Source organism: Marmota marmota, unplaced genomic scaffold (genome assembly GCF_001458135.2).
Source record: "Marmota marmota marmota unplaced genomic scaffold, marMar, whole genome shotgun sequence".
Lineage (NCBI taxonomy): Eukaryota > Metazoa > Chordata > Mammalia > Rodentia > Sciuridae > Marmota > Marmota marmota.
In genome coordinates this window covers 10,180,289-10,201,000 of record NW_026000119.1, presented here as the reverse complement: position 1 = coordinate 10,201,000, position 20,712 = coordinate 10,180,289, and the positions used below count along the sequence as shown (strand labels likewise).

Here is a 20,712-nt window from a genome sequence, read left to right as displayed (position 1 = left end):
AGAGATATATATATATATATATATATATATATGTGTGTGTGTGTGTGTGTGTGTGTGTGTAAACGTATATATGTATATATGTGTGTGTATATATACATATTTATATTTATCTATTTATTTATATAAAATAAAAACCAAGGTTTAGGAAAGGTAATTGACCCACTGTTTACATTGCTAATAATGGTTAAAAAACAAAATCTCACCTTAGGTCTATCTGACTCTAAAATCTGTCCCCTAACCTGGTGCTCTTCTGCCTCCCATTGGTTCTGTATCATTCTACTCTAAGAAGAGCTTCTGGTTCTGATTGAGGCCTTGGTTTTGAAATTTAGCATAGCATTAGATGGGCTCAGGTAGAGACACGTATTCATTCCTTCATCAGTCATTTTTTGCACACCTATTAAATTTTAGGCTCCATGCTTACCACTGGAACATGAAAGTGAGTAAGCCACAAGCCCCGTTCTCTAGGAATTCATAGCCACAGAGAGGTCATTCAAAGTCACTGACAGCTATGCTCTAGTGGATAAGTGCCTCCATTGAAGTGTGACTAGATGGCAGAGGAAGGGCATCTACTTGACACCTGGCTATGTGCCTGGGAAGGAGGAAGTCAGTGAGGAGGTCCAGGAGGAGCTGGCATTTGAGTTGTATCTTAAACCATCATCAGGAATAAGCTCTCAAGCCTATGGGAAGAACTTGTATAATAAACCATGACTAGGGAGGTAGGACTTTAGGGGAACATTTGGGAATATGGTGAGAAGTATAGCCAGAAGTTAAGTCAGAATCAGAGGAGCCATAGAGGTCAAGGAAATATGTTTTAGCCTCAAAGTGAGTGGGACGAGCTGTGTGTTGATCCTAGGAAAGTAAATGACATATGGGGATTTTCATTTTAGAAAACAGCAATATTAAAAAAACAATAAATCTGCAGACATAGGGATAAGTTAGAAAAATGTTCTGGGTTAAAGGACATTGATATTTTAAAAACTCAATGTATGCCTCCAAGCCAGTAAATAATGAAATGAAATTTCAAAGAGTCAGCTCTGCCCTTCTTAGCACACCTCCAACACACTTTCCTTAATATTTTGCATTAGCAATTTTTATCCTTGCTAAGGATTATTCATGCATATTTCTTTTTAAAATTGAACATAATTATAATTAATTTTTTGATTAGAATGTTTCTTTTTCATTATTTTTAATTTTTATGTGTTTTAATTTGTTATACATGACAATAGGACACATTTATGGACTCTGATATATCATACATAGATGGGGGAATCATTTCTCATTTTTCTGATGCTATATCCATGACCTTTAAACTCCCCTACAAAATCAGAATCACTATTCTGAGATTCTTGTGGAAAAAACAAAAACTCTGTACTGGGAAAACTGTGAAAAATAACAAACACTCTGTGAACTTCAGGTCCAAATTAGAAAGAATCACTATAAAGAAAATATCCCAGACAGCACTTCAGAGGGATACCTCATTAGAAGAAAATGAATATTTAAAAGATGCAAAAACTTTTGCATGTGCTTAGACTCTTAAATTTCCTAAAAGTTGGAAAGAGAGCTCCTCTCCCAGTCCCCAACTGTACTTAACCCTGCTTTGCTGATATCTATTTATAAATAAGACTGACTTCTTCACACTTAACTGACACCTTGCAAACGGAGCTTTTAATTTGGCAGGAATTCCTTCATATTTACATTAACTACAAACCACCTAACACATGCCAGAAGGATCTGTTTCCATCTGAACCACCCAGGAGATTATTCGAGCTGAAAAGCATCCTAACACTGGACAGAATCAGTTTTGCTTGCGCAAGGGAGCAGAGGACACTGCCTAGCCTGGAAGCAGATCTGCGCTCTCACACGCTCATATTTCAGGAGGAAAGTCTGTGTCAGTCTCTCCATAAGTGGCTGCCTAGAGGGCCCTAAACAAGTGGCTGAGGGCAGGACCAGGCGGAACCGTGTCTGCACAGATGGCATGGTTAGCTCAGACTTTCCAGCCCTGTCAAGCCCCAGGCTGTGCAGCCCTTTCTGTACCCCAGGTGCAGCTTGTTCTGCACCCCTTTGCTTGCTGGCTACAGAGCTTCACTTACACACAGGAGGGTGTCTGCTCAGCCACCACGAAGCGGCATCTCCCTTTGATGCAGTAATGCTTGTATTGCTTGGGGCACCGAGAGAAGTGGCCTTTCCGCCTTGATTGTGTGGTGGTAGCTGGAAAACAAGAAAAAGTTCATTTGTAAATTGAATTTTATTCTCATCTCATTGCTGATGTTTCTGGAGAATATGTTCCAAACTCTCATTTGCCCTGTCCACACTGGGATAAAAACTTTTGCAGCCCTCAAACAGCACTAGAGATTGGGTAATAGGGATTGTGGTTGGAATTTTCATATTGTAGTTAAGACTTGTGTCCAACCTGTCTATCAGAAACGTTGGTATCTTCAGTGGGTAAAAGAGAGATACGAAAATAAAGAAGGCTTTCTTGTCATGAATGTTTTGAGAACCGCACTATAGAAAGGAGTTGGTTGCTTGGTTTCTGTTTTTGTTGCTGCTGAGCTGGGGTTTTTTTTTTTTTTTTTTAACTGAAACACATAGTGTTTACTGACTCTGATATATTTATTTTTCATATATCATCTATTGAACAATCACGACAGCCTTATAAGGTGAGAACCATGCAAATCCTAACTTACAGGTGATCAAAGCACAATACAGATTAAGATTAAGTCACTGTCCGAGATCACGGTTAAGAGTGATAGAAATGGGACACAGCCCAGGCTGTCTTGCCCCAGAGCTCATGCTCTTGACCACTACCCTCCTGCACTGTCAAGCCAGCTTGCTCAGCAGGTGTCCTCCACTCTCAGCCTGGGGCATCCAGAGGTCATGCTTGCCTCAGTGGGAGTGTGTGCCACTCATTGGGCCCATGGAGGCTTTCTCTGAAGGAGGAAGAAAATACTGGATGCTTCCTGTCCTGGATTTCAATCCTTCACTGACCTGCCTGATTTTTCAACTAAAAATACTAATATGTAACAATCCCCCTATCCCTCACATGTAAAGTTTCAGTACATATTGACTGTCCAGAAAAACAGTATAGAAATAACTCACTAGCTGTTTCATCTGTTGGTTCCCAATTAACATCTGCTTACACCAAGAGAAAATAACACACAAGCCAGATCCAACACAGGATCAAACTGTCCAAGTTCACAGGATGACCAACAGCTTGAAGGAGTCAGACATCTGAAGACCATTCAGGGTTCACTTCAGAAGGACATTTCACACTAGGTTTGATAAGGCACCTGGCATCCCAGTGACATTTAATCATTCTTTTATTTAGTAGCAATTACTACCAGACTTCTTAATATATGAAATCAATACATGTAATTACACAGGACCACGAGAAATAAGAATTTCAAATGACTTTGAATCACCTATATGCTGCAAATTTTTGTGATGTTCAAACACAGTACAGTCATCCCTTAGTATCTATCAGGTATTGGTTCCAGGACCCTGGGCAGATACCAAAATCTAAGGATGTTTAAACCCATTATATAAAATGGTGTAGTATATGTACACATATGCTCTATCCCCTCATATATTTAAAAATATCTCCAGATTAATATCTAATATCTAATCTAATATAAATGTAATATCTAGTATAAATGCATTGTAAATAGTTGTTATAGTGTGTTAGAAAATAATGACAAGAAAAAAAGTCTTGTCAAGACAGAAACAATTTATGCAGGGTATTTTTAATCCACGGTTGACTGAATCTGTGGATGAGGAACCCACAGATACAGAAGGCTGCCTGCTCAGAGTTTCAGGGGATGGCAGAATGTTGCTGAAGAACTGGCTGACCTGGTTTTGTTTGTTGACTTGGTTACCACCCAACTGCTGCTTGTGCCAGATATTTGCTCCCATGAACGTTAGTCCATGGGAATCTTATCAGAAGGACTGAAAATTCTAGAAATAACTGCACAGTGTGTCAAAGGCAAATAAGTCATTTTGACAAATAACTTGATAAGTGAACTTCCATCCATTAAATGCTTTCTAACACTATAAAGAGGAACTGGAAAAATAAATAAAGGATGTCCTACCTAGCCATCTTAATTGGTGCAATACAGGAAATTAAAAACAATGCAATCAACCAAAAAACCACCATTGTAATTGCATAAGCAATTGTAGTACACTGGAAATGATGGAAAGAGCACAGGATTAGCTGAAGGAAAAATTGTGTTTACTTCTCAATTCTGCCTTTCACTAGCTGCAATTAAAATGTCCGAGTTTCAGTGACCTGATTTATAAATAAGGATGATAACTGCTATCTTAAAGAGCTATTAAAAGATAATATGCTATGTGTGTGTGTATAATTACATAGATCATATATATGTATATAGATAGATAGATATTCATATATATGTGGAAGTTCCTAATGGACTTTCTAAAACATTGAATCCCCAGCAATGAGGTGTTTCTAGAAGATTGAAAATATTGGTAATCTTAAGAAAAATCTTATGTAACCATTTGCTTTCCTAATCAGAGAAAATTTTCTATAAAGTATAGATTTTAGGAGGCAGTAAGCAATTGATTTAGTTAAGAAGAATGTTAAGAGCAAAGAAAGTCACAGAATCAGGAATACGCAGGTTGAATACCATGGGTAGAAGGCAGAGGTAATTGAAATGGAAGGGTCCTGAAGGGGAGGAGCCCAGAACAGCTGTGAATAGATTTAGAGACCTGGATGTCAGCAGGCTGAAATGAAATACAGGGTGAGAGAGAGCTGAAGATGGTTCTTATGAATTAAATTAAATTAATTTTGAAAAAATACTTTAAATTATAAAGTGTTCTATTGATGCATCAGATAAGTCAGTGAAGAGTGGATGAGAGCAAGAAGATAGAGGGGGCTAGAACACCAGGGCATGCCTGAGCCAGGCAGACAAGTGTGATACAGGCCTGAAACATGGCAATGGAGGGCAAAGAAATGAATTCAAGAAGCAGCAAGACTTACAGACAGATCTGGCCTGCTGCAGAAAGGCTTCTTTGATTGGCCAGGCATACTTGCCTTTAAGTATAAGCCATTTGGCTCTGTATCCCAAACTTTACTGATGCTGCTAGTTGCTGTGCCCCTTTAAATGCACCCAATTTTTTAATAAACACCACACAGAGTATAATTCCAAAAGCAAATTAACCAGCAGCTGCTGGATGCAGTGATTTGATCAGTCTCGGCCCATCCAAGCAGCACAGATCCATGCCAGCAACATGGTTGCCAGGTCCTGTTTTGATCACTCACAGAACTCCCTCCTTTGCCAAAGAAGCACGCTCTGAAGTATTCCCAGCATTATTTGAATTTAAAACCTTTCCATGCCACCAGGCAGAAAATGTCCAGTGATTTCTCTATGGAACTTTCAAACCCGAAAGAAAAACAAATCATGAATACTGCATCTAACACCAAACCAGACCAAACCCAAATGGGATCCTTTTTTCCTCTCCTGGAAATGAGAAAGTTGATCAGCCTTCTCTCTTAAGAACTGCACCTAAAATTCCAGTTGCTCCTCATCAGAATACATCAAGGTCATGCTAACTGAGAATTGAGCAACTGTGAAGCCAAATGTTTTCTGCTTATCATGAGACCTGATGATAGAGACACAGGAGTGCAAAACCAGTCCTTGCATTCCAGAATATTCATTGAGAAGAAGGAAAAGTTACTTCTATGATAAAATAATGATTATTTTTTGTGTGGGGGGTGGTGGTTACTGGGGATTTTACTCAGGGGCACTCGACCACTGAGCCACATCCCCCGCCCTATTTTTTGTATTTTATTTAGAGACAGGGTCTCACTGAATTGCTTAGGGCCTAGCTTTTACTGAAGCTGGCTTTGAACTTGCAATCCTCCTGTCTCAGCCTCCCAAGCCACTGGGATTATAGGCATGGGCCACCACGCCCAGCCCAAGTGTTACTTTTATTCTTAAAAACTCAAGGAAAACTCCTATGACCTTGGGATGGTGAAACGTAATTGGTGATTTTTCTTTCCACCTTACCTTGCCCTTTCCAACACACATTCCCTAAACTGATGCGTTCCCCTTGGGAGTGAGATGATGCTTCAAATTTTCACTAAAACCTATATTTACGGTTTGGCTAGTCCACAATGAAACCCGAAGAGTACTACAGGTGATGGATTGCAATCTCTTCATCATACAATATTTTCCAAAGATTCTAAAGCAATTAAAACAAGCATTAGGGTTACTGCAGGTCGATATAAATAAAAATCTGACTTTAAGAGTTTGCAAAAAGAATCAGAAGCAAGGACGTGTTTTTTTTTTTTTTTTTTTAAATCAGAGAAGTGGTCATCTTCCTTGGGTCTATGAATAGTGAGATGAGCTGTAATAGATCCCCTTGGGCTAAGCCAACATTGAGGAATATAGAAGACCCCCAAGTGACTTATTCCCAATATGGAATTTTCCTCAATTTGATGGATGTTTGATTAAATATAGCATGATTTCTTTGTCCTTCTGTGTATGATTCTAATTCTTATAAGGAAAGAAGATTTGTGACACCTTTGTGACTAAAACTCTTTAGAACGAATACATTAGGTCTATTTTTTCCTAAAACCCTCACTTAATGTCAAGACAGTGCTTATTACAAATCTATATGATGATTCTGTAAATGACAAATCAATTCTAAGGGCAATTAATACTATAATTATTATTACCACACTTTTTGTAATACATGTTACAAAGGTTATAATTTCATAGTATTTCTAGCCACTTATTTAGATACATAGTTAAAATTCTATGTAAGAGAGTTATAAGGGATGCTAGATTTTGAAGTAGAAGTCCCACAGGTGTTAATAAGGAGAGAGGGAAAGGAAAATAAATAAGTCCTAATCCATCCTTCCACACAGGTATATGACCTACAAAAGGTAGAAGTGCACAGAAGAGAATCTAAGAATTTAGAGAAACGTCCTCTGAGCCTATGAAGTAGAGCCAAAGGCTTTGATATTATACTCCTTGGCTTCCAGGCATCTTCCCAATAGGGTTTTCCCTCATTTTACAACCTGCTTAAGCCAAAAGGTGAGATAGAAAGTTTTCTATTTTTTAAGTTAATTTTCCTTCTTATCTTGCCAACTAACTGTGATTTTAGAGAATGGGAATTCATGGTGTCCTTGAAGAAAAGCAAAATTTGAAATTTTATTATAATATAGGATTCCTGCTTGTCCTATATCTAATGAATTTGCAATAGAAAAGTAAAAAGAGGAAGTTGTGTCTCACACATTCACTCTTACCCCTTTCTAAGTTACTGGGAATGCATGGGTTGGGGGGGGGGGCAGCAATAAAGGCAGATCAGCAAGTCATCTTTTAACCAGGTTGGCCTGTGGGAGGTCTCAGGACATTAAAGGCATGCTTTCAAAGGGGTTGCGAGACAACAATCTCTTCCTCTCTCTTTGCTTCCTGGCCACTATGAGATGAGCAGCATCCTCCCCCAACAAGGCTGATGCACAGCCTTGCCACAGACCAAAAGCAATGGGGCCAACCCATAGACGGAATCCTCCAAAACTAGGAGCCAAAATTAACCTTTCTCATTAATAAGCTGATCATATCAGTTATTTGTTACAGTAACAGAAAGCTGACTCATGTGTTGAAGGGTGAGTATATCTGTATGCATTTAAAATTGCTCAAGGCTGGGAGCCAATAAAGATCAATGGACAGACAGAAAGCTTGTATTCCTTTTGTATGTCAGGAATACACACTATGCAATTCTAATGTATATGATGGATCCTTTGCTGATTCTCCCTTGCTGGTTCTTCCTCATTTCACTCTCTCTCTACAGTTTTACAGTACAAGGGTGCTCCATGTTTACTCATCTCTTCTCTCCACACTCCTTCCCTGACTGGTTTCATCATCTCCTTTCTGTAAATACATCTTTAGGGCCACAATTCCCAAATGTAGTTTCCATCCCAAGTATCTTTCCTCAATGCCGACAACACAACTAGATCCAGTTGGACTCCAACTAGCATTTCAACTTAACCCTTCCAAAATGTGATCCTTGATTTTTCCTTCAAACATGGTCTTTCCTTAACTCAGTAAATAATAGCCATTATTTCTGTTATTTAGATCAAATATTTTGGCAATATCTTAACTTCTTTCTCTCTTGCTCTACATCCAATTCCTCAGCAGAACCTATTGACTGCATTAAGAATACATGTAGAATTACCCAATTATCTCCTCAACCCTGGTCTAAGCCATTTCTAGGCTGCAAAAAGTCTCCATGGCAACATGTAACTCATCTCCCTGCTTCCATTGAGGCCCTCTTCACTGCCTAGACTGTGTAAGAAATCAGAGGATGCTGTTAAATTGACTCAGAGTAAAAGTTGATGTCCTCTTAGTCCCTGGCAAGGCCTCGTGGGACCTACCTGCTGACCATCTCTCCACTGCCTTTCTGACCTTATCTTTACCCATATGAACTCTTCATCCAGGGCACTTAGAAGAGCACCTTCTGCTTAGGTGCAGGTGATCATGAGTATTAGTGGAATGAATAAACGCCTTACTCGGGTTGCAAAATGGCAAATTAAAAATGGAATCCTTCCTTAGCTAGTAAAAATTAAATCATAGACACAATTGGACACAGAAAAGATTCCTGAAGATCACCCAATTCACTTTTTCATTTTACAGGTTACAAGCTCAGTCTTTGAAAGTTTAAGTGACTTACTAAAGGTCACATAGCCAGTTATCAGAAAAGACCCGCTCCAGCTCCATATTAATTCCTCTCTCAAGAATCTTTTGTCCATTTAGACTTTACTTCCAAGCAACGTTCCTTTTAAGTATTTCCCTCATGTTTCACATTTTTATATTCCCACATGATTCTAAGCAGTTTAGGAGATGGTTTCTCCAAAGTCATGTTAACTGTGTGACCTGAAACAAATTACTTAGTCTCTCTGTGCCTTGATTTTTTTTATCTAAAAAATGGATAACAAAGACAAAATTATAAATTAAGTGAATTTATATATGTAAAATAGTAGAAAGGTATTTGGCAATTAGCAGAAGTTTGATAGATGATGGGTGCTATTGTTTTCTTTTAAGTATTATTGGTATGATGGGTGGACCCTAGATACCTGTTAATGTAATACAATAAACACAGCAAAAAAGGGAAGAAAACAAAATAAGGAAGGAAATAAAGACAGAAGGAAACAGGAAGAGAGGGAGGAGAAGGGAAAGAAAAGGAAGATGGTTTATTTAAAGTCAGTTAATTATAACGTGAGAACAGGCCAATCCAGTTTCAATCCTGAAAGATCACTCAAGCGTGTTCACCATAGCATATGTATTGCTTTTAGGTGATATTTTAAGGCAATGCAGTGAATTAGCCTGCTAATATGAAAGGATAATGATAATATCAGATAATAGAACTTCTGATGACACAAAAATTTGGAAGCCCATTTTCTGGTTAGCATTTTCAAATTCAAATCCATTGATTTTCATCATGTTTAGAATCATCCTTTGGGAGGGGTCTTGCTGTTTTCTGAGTAGATTAAAAATAGACTATTATGAAAAGGAGAGTAAACTACAGAAATACTGAATATTTCTGGTTTATATTTCTAGTTTCTCATTTGATTCATCAATACTGTCCAAAATACAGCCAAGCTAGAATCCTTTCTTGCTCCATTTCCTGGACATATTTCTCAAATAGCAAAAGATATTATTATATTTTCAAGAAGAACAATATCTTATCCAGAAAAATCCAAAATTGTCTTTCTGACATCAAATTGTGGTAAACAAACTCTAGTCCTCTACCAAGCTACTAATCTATTTGTGCTTTAATTGTGCTAATAATGTTACTTGGGTATCATAAGATCTAGAAATGCCAACCTGAACTCTTAAAAAGGAGTAAAATGGATAGAAACAAAAAAATGATGGTGAGACACAAGAATCAAGGATTCTTCAATTTGGAAGCTGTAGGAAGAAAGCAGGATATGACCAAAAAAAATTATTTGGGCATTTTTTGCAGATCACCTCTGAGAAATTATGACTAAGGGAAATTCCTTGAGCAAAATCCAGAGAAAGGTATGGATTGTAAGAGGAGAACCAACTTCCTCACTGATCTTCCTAAGTAGAAGGGAAGAGGAATCTAAAAGTCCAAATATTATGCAAGTAATACAAAATTAATGCAATTTTAATTTTTAAAATTTGAATTTTAAAAGTTAAAGATATAGACCATATTCCACAGTTTCTACCCTCTGAGCAATTGGCTTTTGTACAATGGGGACCACGCCAGTATACTAGGACCATGCAAGAGGTCAAGTGTCACTGATTACTGGGGGAATATGACAGAGGGAAGATTTGCATCTATGGGACAGTCTTTAAAGGAAGACAGTTTGGTGCTAGAAGAAGAAAGACACCTGAGATAACAAAATGGCTGTGAAAGACTGAGGATTACTCTGTTTAGGGTTTCCTTAGCCCCTCTTTCATTAAAGGTTATTGGAGGAAAATACAAAAACAACATCTATTTGTATTCCATAGAAAATTAGAAAACAGGGAGTAACAGCAGAAAGACAGCAGAATAAAGAGACTTCAACTCTCCTCCCCTTCACTGAGTCATCAACAACATCAGACAAATTCCCTTTGTGAGCAATGCAGAAATTCATTGAAAAGCTCCTGTACTCGAGATGAGTGCAGAAACACCCCCATGGGTGAGCCTCTCACCTCAGTCTCTACCCAGAGTACAGTGCCATGTGATTAGAACTACCTGCTCCCTGCCTCCCAACTCCATATCCTAGCTTCTCCTTTGAAAGAGAAAGATTCAGAATGCATATCCAATACCCCAGCACTTACAGGGGCTTCCCAGAAGATTGGTTTCTGTCTTGTTTGTTTTGGAGCATACTCTACCCACCTGGGACCAGTGATATCAGAGACAGCAGTTTACATTGGCAATTCCCTGGCTCATCCTCTGGCTCAGCACAGAGTAAGCAGAGGAAGAATACCAGTGCCCACCTTCTCCCCAGGGAGTAAAAGAGTTGAACTTCACATTCAATATATGACTTGTCCTATTTCATCTGAGGGTTGACAAATGACATGTTTCTGTCTTGCCTCTTTTGGAACACTAACAGGACCCAGCATACTCTAGCCGCCTGGGAGCCAGAAAGAACAGAGACCATGGTTTGAACTAGCAGCAATCATGCACCCTCCACTAAGTATCACAGAATGAAAGCGCCAAAAGACCTTTTCTCAGATTCTCCCTGTGGAGAGAAAACGTCAGGAAGACTATGTAAAGACCCAACTCTTCCCAAAGCTGTCAAGAGACTGACTTTGGTCTAATTTGTCTCAGAGCACTGATGAGACTTGGCATTCTCTTGAGTCCAAGGGCCATTAAGAACAAAGGAGTCAGAGTAACTAGCATGGAAATTTGAAAGGTCCTGACAATATCTAACTGGATTGATTGATGAGGGTCTCGTCTCATATAAGACCAACCTGCAAAAACTGTGAGCAGTAGGCATTTTCTTCAATATTCAAATACCAGCAAAAAGAGTCAAGGGAAATGAAGAAAGAGTGAAAACTGTCACAAAGAAAGGGTCAAAATAAACTAATCCCAATGATATGAAGAAATATACCTGACAGAGAATTCAAAATAAATGATCATAAGGATACTGAACAAAGTCAGGAGAACAATGCAAGTACAAAGTAAAAATTTCGACAAAGAGAGAGAAATGCTTAAAAATATTAAACATAAATGTTGTTGCTGAATAATAATGGAACTGAAAATTCACTGGAAGGTCAAAAGCAGACTATGTCAAGCAAAAAAAAAAAGTATCAGTGAACTTGAAGAAGTCATTGGAAATTGTACGGTTAAAAAAGAGCAAAAAGAGAAAAAGAAGCTTAAAGGATGATTTAGTCAACTTTTTTTTTCTGCTATGAACAAAAGGCCTGAGAAGAACATTTTTAGAGGAGGAAAAGTTTATTTGGCACTCACAGTTTCAGAGGTCTCAGTCCATAGACTGGGATCCATTGTTCTGGGCACTAGGTAAGACAGAACATCAGGGTAGAAGAATGTTGTGGAGAAAAGAAACTCAGTACATGGCACCAGGAAGTAGAGAGAGATAGTTCCACTCTCCAGGGACAAAATGTATATCCCAAAGGCACACTTCCAATGACCCACTTCTGCCAGCCACACTGCCACTTGCCTATGGTTATCACCCAGTTAATACATATCAGGGGATTAATACCTGATTAGGTTAAGGCTCTCATAATCCAATCATTTCACCACTAAACTCTCTTGCATTGTCCCACACATGAGCTTTTGGTGGACACCTCATATCTAAACAATAACAAGGGACCTACAGATCACCATCAAGAAGCTCAATATATAGTTTATGTGAGTATGAGGGAATCAAAATAGAGAAAGGGCAGAAAGCTTATTCAAATAAATAATGGACAAAATTTTCCAAATCAAGGGAAATAAATGGATATCCATACCCTCCAGTGTATCCCAAATAATAGGAACCCAAAGAAATCCACACCAAATCTCATTATAATCAAATGGTCAAAAGTCTAAGATGACGAGAAAATATTTGGCAGCAAGACTTTTCATGTACAAAGGAATCTCCATTAAACTGTAAGTGGATTTCTCAGTAGAAATCTTATAGACCATAAAGGAGTGAGATGACATAGTCAAACCACTGAAAGAAATAATCTGCCAACCAAGAATACTATATACAGCAAAATTGACCTTCACAATCTAAGAAAAAGTACAGACTTTCCCAGATGAAGTCAGAGATTTTACCACCTCCAATGCTACCTTACAAGCAAAGTAATGTGGAAGTCAAAGAATGCTAAATAGTTATAAAAATCCCAAGAAAATATAAAACTTATTGGTAAATGTGAAATATATAGACAAATACAAAACCTTCTATTACTATAATGAGAAAGATATATTACTTTTAATTTTAGTTTAAAGTTAAAAGACAAAAGTATAAAATGGTTATAAATATAAAATATATTAATGGATATACAATAGTGTAAAAGTATAAACTGTGATATCAGTCACAAGGTGTAGAATGAAAGGAAGTATTTTTTATTGATTGAAGTTAAGCTGTTTCCAGCTTTATATACTCAATCTTAATTGTATTTTATGAAAGCCCCACGGTGACCACAAATAAGATATCTAAAGGAGACACGTAAAAGAAAAAGAGAAAATAATCAGAGCATATCAATAAAAAAAAAACTCAACAGAACATAAAGGAAAACAGCAGGAGAGGAAAAAGACTACAGGATATAAAATAATTAACAAAATAGCAATAGGAATTTCTTCCCTATCAATAATTATTTTAAATGTAAATAAGTTAAACTTCCCAATCCTATGCTATAGAATGGCTGAATGGATACAAAAACACAAGATTCAAGTCTATGTCTTGCATGGCATGGAAATGAATCACTTTAGATTCAAGAATATATGGAGGCCAAAATTGAAGGGATGGACAGAGCCCACACAAAGGGTAAACAAAAGAGATCAGAGGTGACTAGACATATATTAGACAAAATAACCATTAATTCAAAATCTGCCACAAGAGATCAAATGAGAAAGATAGACGTTGTACTATGATAAAGTTTTTATTTTACCAGAATGATAAAACTATTGTAAATATATATGCATTCAACATTATAATATCTAAATATATGAAGCAAATATTGACAGACATGAAAGAAAGAGATAATTCTCACCATGCATTAGTTAGCAATTGATTTGCACAAGTCCAGTAGACAGAACACTCATACAACAAGCAAAACAACATTATTTTCACAGGCAACAAGGAGCAATAAAATACTAAGATTTGTGGTGACCACCAAAGCTCCGGAAAACTACACGGGGAGAAAGGAATCTAATCTGCATGTGTTCCATGTGGTACTGCAGTTGAGGAATCCTGAAAAGCAGCTTTCCCTGAGATTTACACAACGGGTAAATGAGACTCACTAGGATAAAACTATGTAGGATCTCTTCTTCTAGCAGGGACAGGAACAGAGTCCAGGCTATTCCTGTCAGTAACTCCTGATGTGATATGAGTGTTCTGATGATGATTCCTAGTACATTCTACAGTTTTTCCTGGGAACTAATTACAGGTAAGAAAAGGAAGATATCTAGGATGGTCCAAGATCATCTGGGAAACTTTCCTGTAGATAGCAATACTATAATATTAGAAGACTCAAATAGTCCACTTCCAATAATAGAGAGACCATCCAGACAGAACATTAATAAGGTGATTAATGGTGGACTAAACAACATTATAGACCAAACAGACCTACCTGATAATTAACAAAACAGCAGCAGAATACACATTTTTCTCAAGTGTGTTCTTCGGTACGGATCACATGTTATAGTACCAAAATGTCTTAACAAATTTAAGTAGATTAAAATCATACCAATTATCTTTTCTGATCACATTGAAATGAAATTAGAACTCAATAGTAGCAGAAGGAAAACTGGAATATTCACAAGTATGTGAAAGTCAAACAATACACTCCTGAAAAGTCAATATGGCAAAGACAAATTAAGAGGAAAATTAGAAAATACTTTGAAACAAACACAACATATCAAAACTTAGGATATGTAACGAAGCAGACTAATAAGGAAGTTTATGATGGTAAATATCTACATTAAAGAATGAAGTAAGATCTCAAATAACTAGGTAAATTTACACTTTAAGAAACTAGAAAAAGAGGAACAAACCAAGCCTGAAGTTCGTAAAAGGGAGGAAATAGTAGAGATTAGATTAAGAATAAATGAAACAGACAAGAAAATCAATAGGAAAAAAATTAAAAGAATTAAGAGTTGATTTTTTGAAAAGGCAAATAAAATTGATGAATATTTAGCAAAACAGTGAGAAGAAAAGAATAAATAAAGAACAAAATGAAAAAGATATTACAATTGATGGTACAGAGATGAAAGGGATCACATGAGACTATGAAAAACTATACACCAACAAATGGAATGATCTAGAAGAAATGGATAAATTCCTAGAAACATAAAACCTATCATAACCATATCATAAGGAGAAGAATATCTCAACTCTTGTAACTAATGAGATTGAATCGAATCAAAAATTTTCTAAAACAAGGGGCTGGGGATACAGCTCTGTTGGTAGAATGCTTGCCTCGCATGCACAAGGCACTGGGTTCAAAACCCAGCACCACACACACACAATTACATACAAAAAGAGGTATTAAAACCCTTCCAAAACAGAAAAGTTCAAGACTAGATGGGTTCTCTGGTAAATTCTATCAAATATTTAAATAATTAATGCTAAATCTTCTCAGGCTATTCCCGAAAGTTGAAGCAGAGAGAACACTTCCAAATTCATTTTGTAAGTGCAGCATTGTGTGACCTCAAAGCCAAACAAAATCACTCCAAGAAAATCAAATTACAGGCTAATGCCTCAGATGAACATAGTTGTAAAACTCCTCAATAAAATACTAGAAAACAAAATCCTACAGCAAAATAGAAGAATGAGACATCATGAGAAAATTAGATTCATCCCTAAGATGTGAGGGTGGTTCCATAGGAAAACCAATCAATGTGATTTCAAAATATATTACAAAGATAGATATAGTGTTTGCAACAAGTGTGGTAGCCAGGCATGGTGACACAGGACTCTATCCCAGTGGCTCAGAAGACTAAGGGTAGGATTGTGAGTTCAAAACCAGCCTCAGCAACTTAGCAAGGCCCTAAGCAACTCAGTGAGACCTGATCTCTAAATAAAATACAAAAACAAAAAGGCTGGGGATGTGGCTCAGTGGTTAAATGGCTCTGAGTTCAATTTACCCCATCCCCAAAAACAAAACAGTGTGGGACTGGCATAAAAACAGACATAATGCAGACCATGGAACAAAATAGCACAGAAATAAACTCATGTATATATGGTCAACTAATCTTCAGCAACGGTGCAAAGAATACAAAATGAAACAGGATTGTTTCTCCAATAAATTATGTTTTAAAACTTGATATTCATATGTAAAAGAATGAAATTGGGCGCCTTTCTCACACCATACACAAAAGTCAACTCAGAACAGATTGGAGACTTCAATATAAGACCTGAAACTGTAAAATTACTATAATCATTGGTAATCATTTCTTGAATTTGATATCCAAAACACAGTCAACAAAAGCCAAAATCAAGTAGAATGGCACCAAATTAAAAATTTATTCACAGTAAAGGAAACAACAGAGTGGAAAGGTACCTATAGAATAGGGGAAAGTGTTTTCAAATTATATATGAGATAAGGAAATAATATCCAAAGCATATAAGGAGCTCTTACATCTCAATCCAAGAAAACAAATACTCTGAGTTCTCAACTGGACTAAGGAATTGAATACATATTTCTCCAAAGACTAACAAATGGCCAACATGTAAGGTATTCACACCATAAATCATCAGAGAAGTGCAAATCAAAACCATAATAAGATCACCTCACATCTGTTAGCATTGCCATTATCAAAGAGAGAAAAAATGTTGGCAAATATGTGGAGAAATTGGAACCCTTGTAAACTCTTGGTCAGAATGTAAAATGGCACAGCTACTATGGGAAACAATATGTAGGCTCCTCAAAAAAAAAAATGAAAAATAGAATTTCCATATAATCCAAAAATCCCACTTCTGGGTATTAATTCAAAAGAACTGAAATCAGAAACTCAAAGAGAGATTTGCACTTCCATGCTCATTGCAGCACTATTCACAAGAATCCAAAACTGGACATAAGCCATGTGTCCACTGACTGAGGAATAGATAAAGAAAATGTGGCATAGAAATTCAAGGAAATGATATTCAGCCTTTTAAAAGAAGAAAACCCTACAATGCATGAAAATGTGACTTAACTTGGATGATACTGTACTAAATGAAATAAGCCAGTCACATAAGGACAAACATTATTTGAATTCACTTTTATGAAGTATCTAAAACAACAAAATTTATAGAAGCAGAGAGTGGAAAGGTGGTTGCCAGGAGTTTGAGGAGGGAGGAGATGGTAAGTTTCTACTCAACAGGTATGAAGTTGTAGTTATGAAAAGGAAATAAATTCAAGAGATCTTCTGTATTGTCCACCTTAAAATTGATTAAAAATGAAGATCTCATGTTAAATGTCTTGCTGCAATAAAAGTAAAATTAGAAAACACATTTAGGGACTGGCAATGTGGCTGAGTGATAATTGCTTGCCTGGCATGCACAAGGCTCTGGGTTCAATTCCCAGCACTGCAAAACAAAACAAAAACAAAAACACATCTAGGAGTAGATTTTTGAACATTATCAGTCATCAGATGATGGATAATTTCCCAAGGGAAATGTGAAAATGTCATCATTGAAGACATCTGAAGCCAGACTGAAGAAAAACACACAATCACATAAAGTTGGCCTTGTTCTCCCTACATGGGTGACAAGGCCAGGCCCACACAAGCATGACCTAAGACACCAGTGGATGCCACAGCCTATGCACACCCTCCAGCCCACCCACTGCTCTACAGGATGAAAGACGAAGACTGGGCTGGAGCTAATGACTCAGCTCAGGAAGAGTTGCTCAGCATGTTCCTGGCTCAGCCACAAAGTTCCCAGGGTGCTAGGAAAGGGACACTCACATCAAGTCACCATACTCCCAGCCCAGAAAAATTTCCAGGGAACCTAGAGGCTCCTCTCCACTCCACCCTACTCTTGTAAATTGGCTTGTATTTTGTTTTTGTTATTTTTTTAAAATCAGACAATACCTTATAGAAGACAAGATCACATAATCTAAACAAAATAAACAGCACCTTAGACTGGGGGTCAGCAAACTATGTTCCAAGGGTCACATTTGGCCCATGACCTGTTTCTCTAAATAAAGTTTTGTTGGAACACAGCCAAACCTATTAATTTGCATAGCATGAATGGCTGCTTTCATGGTATTTCAGCAAGGTTCAGTACTTCAGCAAGGGCCAGATGGTCCATAAACCCTTACTAAGGAAAAACTCTGCCTTAGAATGATAACTTTGAGAAAATTAACTCAAGCATCTCCTTTACCTTTTTCTCTTTTTCCAAGCAGAGAAAAGAAAAGAATTTAAATTTAAACAGTATGTTTATGAATCTAGTGCAAGATATCACAGGTTATGGTTCATGTCTGGTACATCCAATATAGTAGTTAAGAATGAAGGTACTGGAAGTCAGAAAGACCAGAGTTCAAATCCCAGATTTTCTATTTACTAGCTGTGTCACCTTGGGAAATTTGCTTAGCCTTTCTAAACTTTATCCTAAAATAAAATTTTAAAAAATATAACTTTACTCAGAGGGCTGTTTTAAGGAATGAATGAATTATTGCATGTAAACCACTTAGTACAAAACCTTGTACATTACTCTGTGCTTAAAGAACTGCCTATTATTATGACTTCTATTATCAAAAGATTAAAACAGGGAGATCAACTTTCCAAGATTGAATATGAAGTATTACCTGTGCAGTTTTCCCCAAGATCTCCACAGAGAGGGCCATTCGTTTCAGGACTTCTGGTTGAATTTCCATCAGCCACCACACAGTGGAGGATCACTAGGCCTTTAAGTACAAAACAGAACCAAAAAAATAAGCATTAGAACTCAAGAATTTGCTTAATGTGAAATACCATCTCCAAGTCATAATCCACTTAGGAGACTAGCAAGCCTGTGGCTCTGTACCTCTCTCCCAGCCAGGCAGGGGAACAGAGGCCAGAATGTCTCACATTTTCAGCTAAAGATGGTATTTTCAAGCCAGAGTTCTTATACCTGACTATGCATCTTAAGGGAGGAGACTTGGACATATCTTAGGAAGGAGCCTGAGATTTGCTTTAAAATAATCCAACATGGAAATAAGGGTACAAAGTAATGAGGAAAAGACAGAGGAAACAAGACTGGCTTCATGGTGGTAATTGTTGAAACTGGATGATGGTGTGTCGAGGTTCATTATGCTGTTCTCTCTAGTAAGTATATATCCAAAATGTCTACAAGGAAAAGAGGAGAGGATAGAAAAGGAGAAAGGGGGAATATAAAGATGGCTTAGGAAGTAGCTAGTCCTGAGTTTAAGACCTGTTTATCAGTGTTAAAAGTATGCTAATCTGGTGTGTTTAAGTCAGTTTCACTGCTGTGACCAAAAGACCTGACAAAAACAAAACATACATAGTATAAATAGTCATTTAATAAAAGTTTATCTTGGCTTATAGTTTCAAAGGTTCAGTCCATGGTTGGCTGACTCCACAGCTCTGGGCTCAAAGTGAGGCAGACCATCATGGTGGAAGACCATGGCCAAGAATAGCTCAAGATGCGGTAAAAAGGAAACACAGAGAGAATGCGCTCCATTCACCAGGGACAAAATATAAACCCCAATGAATGCCCCCAGGAATCTATTTTCTCTAACCGCACCCTACCAGCTTACAATTACCACCTAGTTAGTCCAAATCAGTGAATTAATCCACAGATTAGGTTAAGGCCCTCATACTCTAATCAATTTCACCTCTGAATATTCTTGTATTGTTTCACACATATGCTTTTGGGAGGTACCTTATACTTAAACCATAGCAATGTGTTAAGAATTCAAAGCACTGAAGATAGTGTTGGCATATAATCAGTGATCAGTAAAACTTACTCATTATTATGCAAGATGTAACTTAACCTCTCACTGGTTATATTGAAAATTATACAGTTGGCTAACAATTTCTAAACAGCACATCTTCCCCAATTCATTTCAATTCAACCAACATTCTTGAGCATCCAGGAACACACAGGTGAATAGGACATTCCTGACCCTCAACTTGCTCTAAAGCAGATAACTAAAGCAGATAAACAGCCAACCAATTCTTCACAACACAAAATAATAGTCCTACAGCAGAAAACTGCAGTAGCCAAGAAGTTCAAATGTCAGATTATTCAAAAGGGTCTTTATAAAGACAGGCTTTTTTTCCATTTTTAAAATTAGAAAAGATTTTTCTTAAAGAAAGATATGCTACTTGGTGTTGGCAAAAGTAAAGAGAAATGGCAACTCAAATCCACTTGTGATGGATAAACTCATACTGCTTATCTATAGATTTAATTTGTAATCTTAAATGCGTAGATTTAATTCTACAGAAGTTAAATCAAAAAATAACTCAAAAAATGTACAAACCTTAAATCCAATAGCTACATTGCTAGTAATTTTTCCCAAGGAAATAATTCAGAACACATAAAAAAGATTTAGCTAGCTTTAGAAACTTTATATATGGTGTAAGTCAGAAAAAAATAGAAATTACCTAAATAGTTAACAATAGAGGATTGATTAAATACATTTTATTTATCTTCATGTAATAAGTTTTAAGCCATAAAAATTGATGTTCAAACAACAACAGCACATTTTAATATATTTCTAAACAAGAAAGCAGACTATAGGATAATCATTTAGTGTGATTTGTGTGCATGGGTTTCTTTGTGTATTAAGTGTAAAAAAACAATTTGTATAAATAGTTACTTAATAAATAAATACAGAGTTGCTCACACTGGCTAAGAGGGGATTTTTTTCTTAATATTGCTTATTTGTGCTTTCCAATTTTTTACCAGCACATTTTGTTTATTGCAACAAGAGAAAAAGGAATGACTCACTTTTTTTTGTCACAGTTTGGCCACCAAATTTCTCAATTATTTACACATTTTCCCCCCAACATTTGTGTCTCCCTTTACACTTAGAACAAACAGAAGCAAACAATCACTTAGGGTTTCTCAAACACAGAAACTAT

At 36.9% G+C, this 20,712-nt stretch overlaps 1 protein-coding gene across 2 annotated transcripts in view; it reads right to left on the bottom strand.

Annotated features, from left to right (window-relative positions):
* Nucleotides 1-20,712, bottom strand: part of Btc (betacellulin) — a 54,193-nt gene that overhangs the window by 10,545 nt on the left and 22,936 nt on the right. For both annotated transcript variants that reach the window (XM_015499170.2, XM_048784842.1), the window contains exons 2-3: nt 18,432-18,530; nt 2,091-2,208 (exon numbers count right to left, since the gene is read on the bottom strand). In XM_015499170.2, the coding sequence (XP_015354656.1) occupies nt 2,091-2,208; nt 18,432-18,530 (217 nt within the window). The remainder of the gene's footprint in view (nt 1-2,090; nt 2,209-18,431; nt 18,531-20,712) is intronic.